This window comes from Lingula anatina, chromosome 1 (assembly GCF_051362555.1).
Source record: "Lingula anatina isolate TDL-2025a chromosome 1, LinAna3.0, whole genome shotgun sequence".
NCBI classification, from domain to species: Eukaryota; Metazoa; Brachiopoda; class Lingulata; order Lingulida; family Lingulidae; genus Lingula; species Lingula anatina.
In genome coordinates, this window is record NC_141767.1 from 58877390 (window position 1) to 58890374 (window position 12985).

Sequence of the window (12985 nt, forward strand, 5' to 3'; positions counted from 1 at the left end):
TTATTTAATGAAGTGTATTACTTGTCTAAAATGTATGACCTACATGAAGATATTAATCCAAACCAAATGACAGTTCAAAGTCATTGCCTGGCTTAAATGAATAAAAAAAAGTTCACAATACAACAGAACTCTTTGTCCATATTAGCCATCCTTATTTAACCCAGGTAATAGAGAGAAAAATGAAAATCACACTTTCACCCAGAACCACCAATACATGTATGGCCTCACCTGCAAAACTACTATACTTTGACTGAAAACAAATTACATCCAAGAATATTACATGTATGACAATAAATGCCTCAAATTGCCTGAATTTGACAAACAAGGTATATGTCCTTAAAACTTGTATGCTTTCTTCAAGTGCTTTTCCTTCTCGTGTGCAGATAAAGTAGTGAAGAGTGAGAGCCAGGGCTGGAGTGAGAGATGTTTCCATTTCTTGCTTCCACAAAAGTAACAGTAACTGGTGGGCCATTTTGTTTCAAACAGTGATTAATTCTAAATTGCGGGTCAAGTTTGAAACTGGACATGATTGACCATCTCTACTATCTCTTCAATTTTGTGTAAAACACGCTTTATGTATTTTTGACATAACCTGCCATAGAATAGAGCAAGTCACGGCCTTTTGTTTTCTGCTCAAATGGTGGATTAAAGGCATTTGATGTTGCCAGTCAAGGAATTAAAAGACTCCTTATAGCGTACAAAAAATAGGTTTTATTCCACTAATGTCAACAGTATGAAAAAGTATAACATAAACATACATTACAAAGTATACTTATTTAGACCCAGTGTCAGATCACTCCAATATATTAAGCTGCTCACAGGTTTATTGAAGTTTTAAGACTGGGTGGAAACATACAGTTAGATTGCAATATTGTGACTTTGACACTTGGATTAAGCACACATCACAATGGCAACTTTAGAATAAATGACATGCAACAGAAAACATGTACATCCTATATCAAATATGATGGGAACATACTGTGGGAAGCACATCTGAGAAGGCAAGAAGGTAGATGGAAGTCATATAGCTGATAAGCCACTGCCTTTGACCCCCTTGACTTCTGATATTAGCACATTTACTTTGAGACAAAATGTTACTTAGATGTAAAAAAAGTTAAAACAGGGTATTTTTTAGAAGTAAATTTCTTATTAACAAATTGCAGCATAAGTTCTATCAGTTTTATACTGACTCGCTTGTATACCTCCATATAACAAATAATAAAAAAAACGTGACAAGAAAACTTAAGTCAGAAAGACCAAGCTTACAGAGGGATGACTTAATAATTGAAGAATCTTAAATTAACAATATGCAATTTCCTATTTTGTAACAGCCAATAGGAAAATAACTAACATTCAACAAATGTTTTGATTTCTATCACATGCAATATGCACAAAAATCATATTTACCTTCATTACATTCTTTCATAATAAAGATATAAAATCAGTGGTAAGTCTCTTCTACCTACTGACTCATCATGTTTATCAAGTAGCTCTGGGTTTTGATAAATGTCCAGTCCAAGGCAAATCAAAGGCTTCAATACATTTCACATAATGATGTCGTCAAAAATATACACTCAAATCAGCTGTCAGATTGATGTAAAGTCATGAGATAATCTCTCAAAGAGCTGGTAGAAGAAAATCCAATGCAGTCTCTATCTGCTTCAGTCATTAGTTAGCATCATCAATCATCCACAGGTCATCGCAACATACAGGTATTATGCACTCTATCCAAAAAAATACATATCGACCAAAGAATCAAGATCCTGAAAATTATACCCTTTTCTGGCCAAAAATGGTCAACAGACACCAACATTGGTCCTTTGAATTTTGAACTACACTTGCAAGTTGTGTTTATTTTCCTGTTTGCCTCTTCTGTTAGTTTTGTGCTTTGGAACACTGAACTGTTGCAAACAATGATGTTCTATAACTGCAACAGATTTTCCTGTCCTGAACTCTGCCAGAACTGATCAAAAGAAGAGTTTTTTCCATAGGGTTCTAAGAAATTGTCCCATTCTTCTGGTCGCATGTCTGTAGGGAGGAAGGCCTTGGGATCTTTACTCCTTGACTCCGCAAGCCTGGAAGAATTGGTTAAGTTGTATAAGAAATATAAAAAAAATATTGTCATTAATATCAATTAATATATGCTATAAAAAGTTGAATGTTTCCCTTATGTTACACATACTAAGCAAAAATCTGCATCACATCCATAACTATACCATATTGTACCCTGTGTATATACTAACCAAAAATACCACACACAAGAGTTCATGTAACTAATGATCTCTACAGCTTCATATGTCATGTACCTCCCCCTACCTGCCCACAAACAAAAATAAAATTCTGAGCCCTGCAAATTACAACACCATGGTAAAACCCACTGAGGGTTATACAGGTTGGTGCTTGATCTTCACATTCCGTGGTATGTAGTGACCACTTTTTGGTTTCCCCAGATAGTGTATTATAGATGATACTTACTTTGAAAAGCAGTCATCCAGATCATCATCATCAAATTGCACCCAGGTGTCTGACCGGTCAGAAGAGATTGTGTGTAAGCTGTGTCCATCTGATGACATAGATGCTAAAATGGAAAAAAATGAAAAGATTAATACAATGTAGCAATAAACTTACATACAAAAAGCACATATTATCAGTTCAATAACACAAAAATATAAGATAACAATTCTCTATAAAATGCTACATGAAACATACAACACAAAATATCTGTATCAGTTTGACATATAAGGTGATATAAATCCTGACTGGTATACACATTGTCAATATATACCTATTCAGTAGAGTCCCCCCCCCCTTTCAAATATTTCATAACAATACCTACCCATGCTATCTGGAGAACCTGCAGAGCTTCTACTTAAACATGGAGAGGCCATTTTGTGCTGGAATTAGGAAAAAGACATACAGATAATTAACACCCTTTATCTAGTTAACTAACATTACTCAAATTTGCAAAAGCATAGCAAATGAAGTTGAACAGCTCTACAAGAATGGCAAAAGCAAAATACTGCAAGTTTGCCTTGCAAATAGTACAGCCACTCATATTTTACACATCAAAACCAATGATACTTACATTATTGTGATTATTCTGAATTGGTATGTCTTGTCCTTCCTGTAAGTTTTGACTCTCCTTCTTTTCCCTTGAATTTTCCCAGTCCTCATAAGCAACATTAAAGGCTTTAGCTACTGTCAGTGTCACAGCTTCTGCCTGTAAACAAAATAATGAGTTTCAGTAAATAGCAGAATGCATTGTTATATGTTGTGATGGGTGAGGAGATAAAACATTACAAATTCAATTTGAGGCAATACAACTGAAAATGTACACATTTTCAGTAGACTAGTTCTAAGTTATCCCAAAAGTACATTTAAACAAAACATTTGTGTAATTCCTTTTTCCTTCAAATTTGAACTTCTCTGAAAAGCTAAAAAATTCCAAAATGACTTCTCATCTGGCAAATATAGAATACCAACACTCATGGCCAATGCACACTGTTTCATCATTAATGTGAAACAGATAATTCAGCACACCTGCAACATCTCCCTAATCATTATCACCTGTGCGTGTACATGCAGCTTAATATCTCAGACACATGGCTAATTTTGTGATGCCTAATATGATGCTAGGTGCAAGTCTTTTGACTGAAATGCCCATGATTCTGATTTGAAGTGTGTGTGTGTGTGTGTGTGTGTGAGAGAGAGAGTTTTTAAAACAATAAGTCAACTTCTATTTCACTGCATACATACCACTTTTCTCTTGGAGCAGAGATATGCTTGGCATTCCATGGTTTCATTGGTTGTATTCCTTGCAATGAACGCAAAAACTTTATCATGTTCTTTATCTGCTGTGCAAAACTGTATCCTGAAATGATATTCAGCCATATGTTAAACTTTGAAAAATGCATACAGGATGCTTAAAGATATATGTATTATTACATTAGTGCTTATGTCAAATTATTGCCACTTAACCAAACCAAAAAACTAGTTATAGCCACTCAAAGATATATATATATATATCTTATTATGCGAGTACTTATGTCAAATTATTGCCACTGAACCCGAACCAAAAGCCAGTTAAAGCCACCACAGCGTTTCAAATAGTCTAGTTTCAGAGAATACCACAGAGGTTCATTATTATTTCTTGAAAAATGATATTTGCACTTGTTTTCTGTGTTCTAAATACTGGAGGGGGGATGCATAGATTAAATTTATGACCAGAGCTTTGAAGAAACTGCAGTGTTTGAGCTGTTTGTTGTTGTTTTTTTTTTTTTTGCTGCCCATAAGATTTATTTATTTATTTTTTTGCATGGGAATTTTATTTTTGCTGTGTAACAAACTGGAAGACGTGTTTCATATACATTACAGGGCACTTACTCTTACTTCATATGCATCTTTAAGAAATGATAGTAAATTTGTGTGGATACATTCTCCATAATTACTAGACTTTATAGAGGTAAACTCTCTCATCCACTGTAAACAAATGACAAATTTCCACAATTTTTATTACAGGCAGGCATTTTTATAATCCGGTTTTATAAAATAGACATTGAGGATATCCATTTCCTTTCTTAACTCCAAAGGGTAACATATTTGTGGTACCAAAAAGGCTTCAATTACTGAATTTTCAGAACATGAGTGAATTTGTCATGCAAAGAGGGGTGTGAGTGGGGTCTATCAGACTGGATTTTCTTGAATTACTTTCCATAGCAAGCAAATGTATTAGAAAAGTAAAGTTTACATAACCTTTTGATATTTATATGAAAGCTGTTTATATGAGTTATAAATCGTTTTCAAAGTTGCAGACATTACCCACCAGGCATATTTTGGCGCAGTGTAAAAACCACCCGAGGACATATGCACACTATCAAGGTGCACTGTATCAATAACCATGAAATATGATATGCAAGTCTTTTTCCAGCTATTGTCATATCATTCATCATGCTTTTTCCAACTCCATTACCATTACCTACCATTACCTAGCTCTTCTGATTTCTGACAAAAGTCACACACTACTGCATGTTTGACTGCAGAGCACCCTTGAGTGCACATAACGACTATATAACACACATTAACTAAAAGATAGTATGAAACATATGGATATCTTTTTTTCACTAATTATAGTCATAGCAAGGTCTCTACATTTTCACCTTCTTACAAAGATTCCCAACTACTAAGCACCCCAAAGTGCACACAGACACAGTCTACTTATATAAAATCACAGGAATGATCACATTAATATATTAAAATGCAATGCACCAAAGATAACTATAAATTTTTATGTTATAATATAATACACTACATACATGTTTTTACTTTAACTGCATTAGAAGAAGCCTTAGTATTTTGCAAATAACTGGTTTTTAAGACTTACCTGTATATTGAGATTTCTGTTAAAACTTCTTTGGTTGCCAGGTCCACCACCCTAATACCACGAGGTGATACAGTCAAAACAACTTTCCGTATCTTTTTGAAGTTGGCTTTTGCCTAGTAGATGAAAGAAACGGAAAAGATGATTAAGGGCAAAAATACAATTAATTTCATATCAATAAGTAACTTGTGTGTTAATTGTTTATGATTTTCTTTCACTTTTATCAATGAGATGATTTATAGGTGTTGCCCATGTGACATGTTAGGATATTTATATTGAGGTAAAAAGAAAACCTACACAAAATAATGCTTGGATGTAGTCTACATATTTAAAAAAAGGATGAATATTTACACTAACTGATAAAATCTTGGAATCAGATTGATCACATTTGTTTAAAGATAGAAGACAGCAGTATCAGTTTGCTCAATAATAATAGAAAAAAAATTTAAGGAAAACTACACAAAACCAATGATCATATTAAAGTGATGCTGACCCACAACCATACCCCTCTACTTTATCTGAATACCTGGGTACTTGTTCCCCATCTTTACAATAGGTAGTTTTCACCTGCATATTTTCGCTCTTTACTTACCAGGGGAATTGATGTAAAGAATGTTTGTCAAAGTAATGTACAAATAGCATCATACAGGCGGGATGGTAAAGTGAACCCTGGATTACTTGCAGCTTCAGCATTAAAACTGGGATCAAAAGGAATCCACAGTCAACAAGTTTAACCGAGGTTCGCCATAACAAACAACTCCATTTATTGGCAGATGTTTTTGTCTTGCTTAAACCAAAAAGTCTGTATAAATATTTCAGTGCTGAACAGTGACCTCCTTGCGTAAGTGTTAAATAGGAGAGTTGTGGTTTGTGGTTTTACAGTTCAACAAAAATGTGCACATTTGGTGGACAAAAAAATTCTATTAACTGAATCTGAATTGCTGTCTTATGTCTTGATCTCTCTGACTTAGCTGACGATAGTGCAGTATTTTCCTTACCATAGATACAATATTTTTAACAGCCACTGTGCTCTGTCCCTCTCCATAACTGCGTCCTTCTTCCTCAATCTCTTCTACCAACACATTGCCAATGTACTTGAGGTAAAAATGAACACCATCGGTAAGGGAATCTTTATTTTCACCCCATTGGTCGCCAAGCTCTACAAAGAACAGGTTCAGAAATGAGGAATAATATATACTTTCCCAAGACTAGTAATTGAAAAAAGAATAATCATTATCATTTTTATTTATGATCAAATAGTCCAGTTCATTAACATGGTTGTGGGTTTATATTTCAAGCACATACTAAGAACAGACACATATCTATGAAGTCATAAAAATGACCATGTTTCTGAAGTGGCTCTTCATTCTGTGTACATGTCACATCAGAAAAAAACTTTTAATGTTATAAAAAAAATACAAAACATGCAGTAGTACAAGGACACATATAGCTGCAGAGAAAGTGACATGAATATACATGCTCCTCTCTTAAAAAAGTGAAATAAGTTACAGGATGTCAAGAACACATATATAAGTATGTCATAGCATATATACTTGTACTTTCAAAATGGTGCAAAAAAAAAATCACTAAGTCGTGCTTAACAGATGTAAATTCAGATCCATTTATAACAACTTCACAAATCAATCCCTGATTCTAAATCAATATGCGCGGACACGCGCGCGTGTGTGTGTATGTGTGTGTGTGTGTAACTGGCAATGCATCATTCTGTTGGAATCAAAATCTATATATTTTACAGGGCAAAACAAAACATGAAGATAAAGCAAGTTTTTCGGGGAAAAAAATTGAATAGATACAAAAATACAGCGATATAAATGAAAAAAGTAGTCAATCAATTAATTAATACAAATTTGCTTTATAATGACCTTTACTTAACCTAAACTTTGGCAATTCAATATTTTTATATCATTCAAACTTTTTCAAATTCAAAATTATACATGATGATGATTGAAATGCTTAAAAAATATTTTCAATTTTACAGTAGGACCTCACAACTACAACTAAGGTGCAGTCGACTCTTAGTAAGGTGCCCTCGCAAAAATTTCTTTCTTTTATCCTCTTCAATGATTGAGTGAAACATTGACAATAGAGAAGGATCAACCACATACATCGATGGATCTCAATAAATAATAATCCAGAGGATATTCGGTTTTTGAACAAGGTCCAGAAGCACAATATTAATCATATTGCTCATATTCAACCCCTCTGTAAAAATGAACTGAGCCAGCTGTTATTGATCAAAGTCCGAGTGGTTCGATTCTCATGCATTAATATTTGCACAGTCTAATAAACCATAAGTGATTATTGGGTATATACAATGAACATCTTTTTTTAAAGGTGTGCTGTCTGTCCAAAGGTCGGTTTTTGCACCTGGTGACTGTGTAACCGCAGTCTGATGAAATATCCGAAACGATTTTTATTATTTATCCGGCTTTGACTTTCTTAAATTTGATAATATCCACCGGCGACAAAATCTAGACAGAAAGATTGGTTATCGTTTGACTGCTTAATACAAAATTTAGAACAAAAACTATTGAGACACGCCCTGAAGACGATATTTCCAGACTCACACAGGCCCATACCATTCATTCCACAGTCCGTAACACGATCTACCAGAATAGAAGACACACATGGCTGTCAGTACAAGGACAGTAGGCGTGGGCAACCAATCTCTCAAGTTTTTACTTACTTGAATGTTTAGACTTCTTTGACGACTTTCCAAACATCTTAGGAAGTGCCGTATGTGCCTGTCAACCTCTTTTTTGGTTGTTATATGTCCAACGTTTCTCAACGACGTTGATTCTACTATATGAAAGGAGCCGGGTCGCGAAAACAAATTTGTAAACTGAGCTGACCCCGTTACTTCACGGCGTATTGTGAGTGTGAATGACTCATGAATATGAATTTAGAAGTGGCGCGATCACGTGATAACAAGATAAGCTCTGCATAAATTATTTCAATAATTTAAAAATGTTAAAATTTTGAATTTTGTTTTATATTTGCTTTCTTTGCTTATATTTACAAAGTGTAATTAAGTTAATATACTTTGTTATTCACTGAATTCCATGTTCATTAAAAATAATGTATCATTATCAAAAATCAGTCTGTCAATTGCGGTAGTTGAGCTAACGAGCTAACGCGGGAAATAGCTTTATTGTCGCATTGTTTACTGGAAACATAGCAACGGGCAATTGCAAAGAAGTTGTGTTCAGCTCCCCGAGCTTCAAGTTTAACTTGAAACAAACCTCTACACTAAAGCATACCCTTCAAGTTACTTGAAACGGCAAAGTATGCTTTAGTGTAGAGGTTTGTTTCAAGGTAACTGAAGCTCAGGGTGGTTCAGCTTTGTACCTGTATGTGCAGCTTTAAGAGAGAAAATATTGCAGATAGTGAATAAACCATTTTAGTAATTTTTCAAACATTTAAAATGTACCCAACACTGATCATGCGATGGTAATTTATTTCGAAAATGGGAGGTTTAGACCTTACGTTAAGCTAATAACTTCAAATTATGTTAGGAGATTCTTTTTATCATACATGTACATATATGAAATTATAAAAGCAAATAAATCTAATTCAAGGCAAAATGTAAATACAAAACATTTTGAATAAGTGTAATCTAGCACTTTATTCTCATTACCTCATACAGATTCTAAGATACTTCTGTAATTTAACAATAAATGCAAGTTGATCATGATGTCTTCTGAAAACACCCCGAGCTTCAGAGATAACTTGAAACAAACCTCTACGCTATAAGATGTCTAGGATACTCTTGCCATTTCAAGTTACCTCTGACCAGGTTCCTTAGGCCTGGTTGCCCGCCACTCAACTTTAAAGCCCGCCCTCAATGACTCACTGAACAATCTAGCCAGTAAACGCAAACGAGTCAAAGTGCTCTTTGTTCAAATCCAGACCAGTCAAAGGTTACGGAGATATATATTGCTGCACTAATAAACAAACACATGTGTTGCTCTAGTCTCATGGGACATATTGGTTTAATAAAGCAGGTCAAAACAAATCTAGTCAGAGGTCACTTGAAACAGCAAGGGTTACTATAGTGTTAAAGTTTGTTTCAAGCTAAGATCTGTTTATTAGATCTTAGTTTCAAGTTATCTCTGAAGCTCAGGGTGTCTGAAAACAGCATTCAATTTAAAAATAATAATAAATGCTTAGCACTTGAGTGTTCTTGTATATCATATCGCTGCCATTTTGGACCTTTAAAAGAATTCCATAAAGTTCGAACTGACCAAATAATGAGAAAACCAAGAGTCATGACACATTACACAGAAAGACTCTTGCTAAATTTTCTTTTTATTAACATTCCTTATCAGTGAATGTGAATTGGGTATTCAGAACTATTGACAAACTTAAATACTGAATATTATTGCAAAAAAAAAAAAAAAAAAAAAAAAAAAAAAAAAAAAAAAAACTTTTTAAAACATAATGTTTATAAGTAAAATCTATTGCTGCCTTAAAATATAACTATATGGGAAAGCAGTTTTAACAGAGTATAGAAGAATCATCACAGACTTGGATTTGGCAAGAATCAGTGAAAATAACCAACTACCACATGTGGCAGCTGGCTGCAATCACTTTTAAAGAAAGAGGAGTCTTGACAGTCATTTGCTCTCACATTTATAGAGTATAAAAATAAAATTAATATTTTGAACAATAAAAAGTGAAAAGTAGAGTAAGAAATAAAAATAGCATACAGCCTTTGCATTAAACAAAAGTATTTGACAGTTTGAATTTATTTAAAAGTAATTAATATTTGTTTGTATTGCTTCTTGAACTTAAGTAGATACATGAACATGAAATATGGAAAAGCAAAGATTTAACAGGAGTTGTATCAACATACCAAGCGCTATATAGTCTGCTACTGAGATACACCTAAACAACTGCAGGACTAAACATAATTCCCAGAGGTACCAAACATAGTCAATTTCTATGTTGAAACACAGCTTACAAACACAAGATGCTATGTTGAAGTACAGTTGAAACTTTTAATTACTTCAAAAGCACACTATTCGTAATTTGAAAATACATCAAAGAAAGGAAATTCTGCATGTTGGGGCAGCAGGAGATCTGTCAAGAAACAGACTGTGCCTGCAAGCCCTTCATACAAACTATATGGTGTGTCAGGGGTGTTAGCCTTCTGTGTAAACTCCTCGCTGATAAGAAACTCAGCAAACTTTTCTGCCCTATAGATATACTTGAGGTCCTCTGTTAGTCTATAGAGAAGAAGAAATACATAACCACTGCCAGCAACACCATGACAAATGCCAGGTCCTTTGCGAAGGAGTCCTTTCTGCCAGGTCAACTCTCCACAATCAATGCATGCCTGAAAATACTTGTCTTCACGCCATGTGAGGTATGCTTTTGCCATAAGATACACTACCCCTGAAAATATCAAAATGGTTAAAAAAATGTACTCAGGCATGTAATAAATATGACCAAATGTTTTCTCATTTTAAATTATTCTTTTTCTCAACAATTTTAACCCAGAAAAATTTTTCATGGACTTCAAAAATAAAAAAATCCCTACTCTGAGCACCAACTTGAGTGTTTTTCTTGAGTGTTTCTTCTAATTACAAAAATGGCATATCTTTTAGCACATAATATTTTAAAATGAAACTGAACACATTAAAACACCCTGATTAGCAACTGCTGAGTAGTTTGGATTTTTAACAAATTCTTCAAGTACCCATATAATACACACATTTTTGACTACAGTTGAAAAAATAAATTTGCAAACTTGCCAATATAAACTGGTTTTGTTCACAATAACCATGTGAATAAATTTAAGTTGAAGAAACAATAATTCTGTAACTCTCTAAACAAACGTTTTAATTTTTTTTTTTTTACTTGGATTACCTGGAGCTCCATGACACCAGTGAACAAGCTCCTCAGACTCTGGACGTTGGTAACTGCCATTTACTTCATCCATGGCTGTAGCATAGTTTCCATTAGGTTGCTTTATACTTAACAGGAAATCCACAGAGTTCTTGATGTCTTGTGCAGCAGCTTCGTCTGATTTAACAAATTCTGGGAAACTAAGCAGCATCTGCAGGATAGAGCACAGTCCATGAGCTGCCCCTGATGGAAGAAAAATTAAATAGAATATCAATACCATAGTGTTTTAAAGCATTTTTATCTACATGTATGCATACTGTACACCTAAGTGTGTTTGTTAGCTATTTTGATTAAACATGGAAGAACCTGAAACGGTAAAGTACATTTCCTATGCTAATTATAGAAAAAATAAGCAAAAAAAAAAAAAAAAAAAAAAAAGCTTTACCAAAGTTTTTGATTACTCACAATAAATGTAAAATCAATTACCCAAGAATATATTACCTAGGTATTCAGTTTCGTAGTAAGCATACATAAGAGGACATTTTAATTTTCGTTTCTTAGCATATTCTCTGCCAGATTGTATAATGGACTTCCATACTGCATGCAATGCCTCTTTAGGAATTACCTGCAACAATAAATAAAAAAGTTTATTTGTGGGGATAAGAATACCCAGGGGATGAATGCTCCCAATCACCATGTATTTAAAGATATAAAAGTTTTAACCTCTTGTAGCAACCTAGGTGAAGAAATTTATGTTGAATTATACATCAAATGCATGTACTAGAATTGAGTCAATGGTGCAACAAGGAAAGAGTGTACGTTTTTAGAAAAATATCATCCTCCATGTCTTTGGTTCTTTCTTAGCAATAGACTTGTTCGTGGAAATGGCTTAAATAATGGGGTATGACTTAAATTTTATGATGAAATAACGAAAATAAAACCTTGTTGGAGTTAATAACTCTGTTATGGTTTTACCGGGCCAAATTTGCTGTGCAAGGTCAAAGCCCCGCACAAATATCCAGCTCTTCCAACAAACAGCTCATCTGATCCACAGGAAAGAAAATTCAATGGTACACAGTGAAGTGCAAGGTCTGCATATTTCCCAACAAAATCGCCGGCTTTTTGCTGGTCTCCCATTGCCTTGTGTAACAGAGCGCCCACAACATAGACTCCAGCTGATCCCAAGATAAATGAGACTGGTGGATCTCGCGAACGGTGCCTATGTGAATATCCAATTGAAACTGCAATACAAGCTGTTGCTTTCTCGAAGAACTCACGTCTGTGACCCACGAACAACCCCGACTCTGTGAGATAGTACAGCATGTATGCCACACCAGCACTTCCAACGTAAAGCCCTCCTTCGGCTGATTGGAAATCATCTTCTGGTGTGTGTCGGTTTATTTGTTCAACCATGGAGTGGATTATCGGTAACCACTTCTGGCGACTTACATCAACATCGCTTCCACTGACATAGTCCGGCATTTTGTTCTGAAAATACCTCATTTTTTCTCTGCCTAGACGTACTATGTGCACAAAACTGGACCTATCTTTAATCTTAAATGAACTTTTCACTGACAGCGCTGGATAAATTTTCTAGGTCACGTCAGGTCAGTGGTTAGGTCAAGGTTGCATTGAAATAAAACGGACCAAATTTGTAAATAAAACATTATTGAATGTTTATGAATAATATGTAAGTGCAAAAAGATCTTTCAATAATTAAAAAAATTTTAGTTGTAC

General features: G+C 34.4%; 2 protein-coding genes across 2 annotated transcripts; both read right to left on the minus strand.

Annotated features, from left to right (window-relative positions):
* Nucleotides 1-688: 688 nt before the first annotated feature.
* LOC106166407 (low density lipoprotein receptor adapter protein 1) lies at nucleotides 689-8291 on the minus strand. The gene is made up of 8 exons (XM_013544966.2): nucleotides 8085-8291; nucleotides 6376-6536; nucleotides 5381-5493; nucleotides 3757-3871; nucleotides 3086-3220; nucleotides 2837-2894; nucleotides 2476-2578; nucleotides 689-2075 (listed from the first exon to the last, which is right to left on the minus strand). The coding sequence occupies exons 1-8, from the start codon at nucleotides 8119-8121 to the stop codon at nucleotides 1922-1924; spliced, it is 876 nt and encodes a 291-aa protein (XP_013400420.1). The 5' UTR covers nucleotides 8122-8291; the 3' UTR covers nucleotides 689-1921.
* Nucleotides 8292-8997: 706 nt separating this feature from the next.
* On the minus strand, nucleotides 8998-12896 carry LOC106166399 (lanC-like protein 3). The gene is made up of 4 exons (XM_013544951.2): nucleotides 12224-12896; nucleotides 11750-11873; nucleotides 11270-11491; nucleotides 8998-10795 (listed from the first exon to the last, which is right to left on the minus strand). The coding sequence occupies exons 1-4, from the start codon at nucleotides 12749-12751 to the stop codon at nucleotides 10419-10421; spliced, it is 1251 nt and encodes a 416-aa protein (XP_013400405.2). The 5' UTR covers nucleotides 12752-12896; the 3' UTR covers nucleotides 8998-10418.
* Nucleotides 12897-12985: the final 89 nt, after the last annotated feature.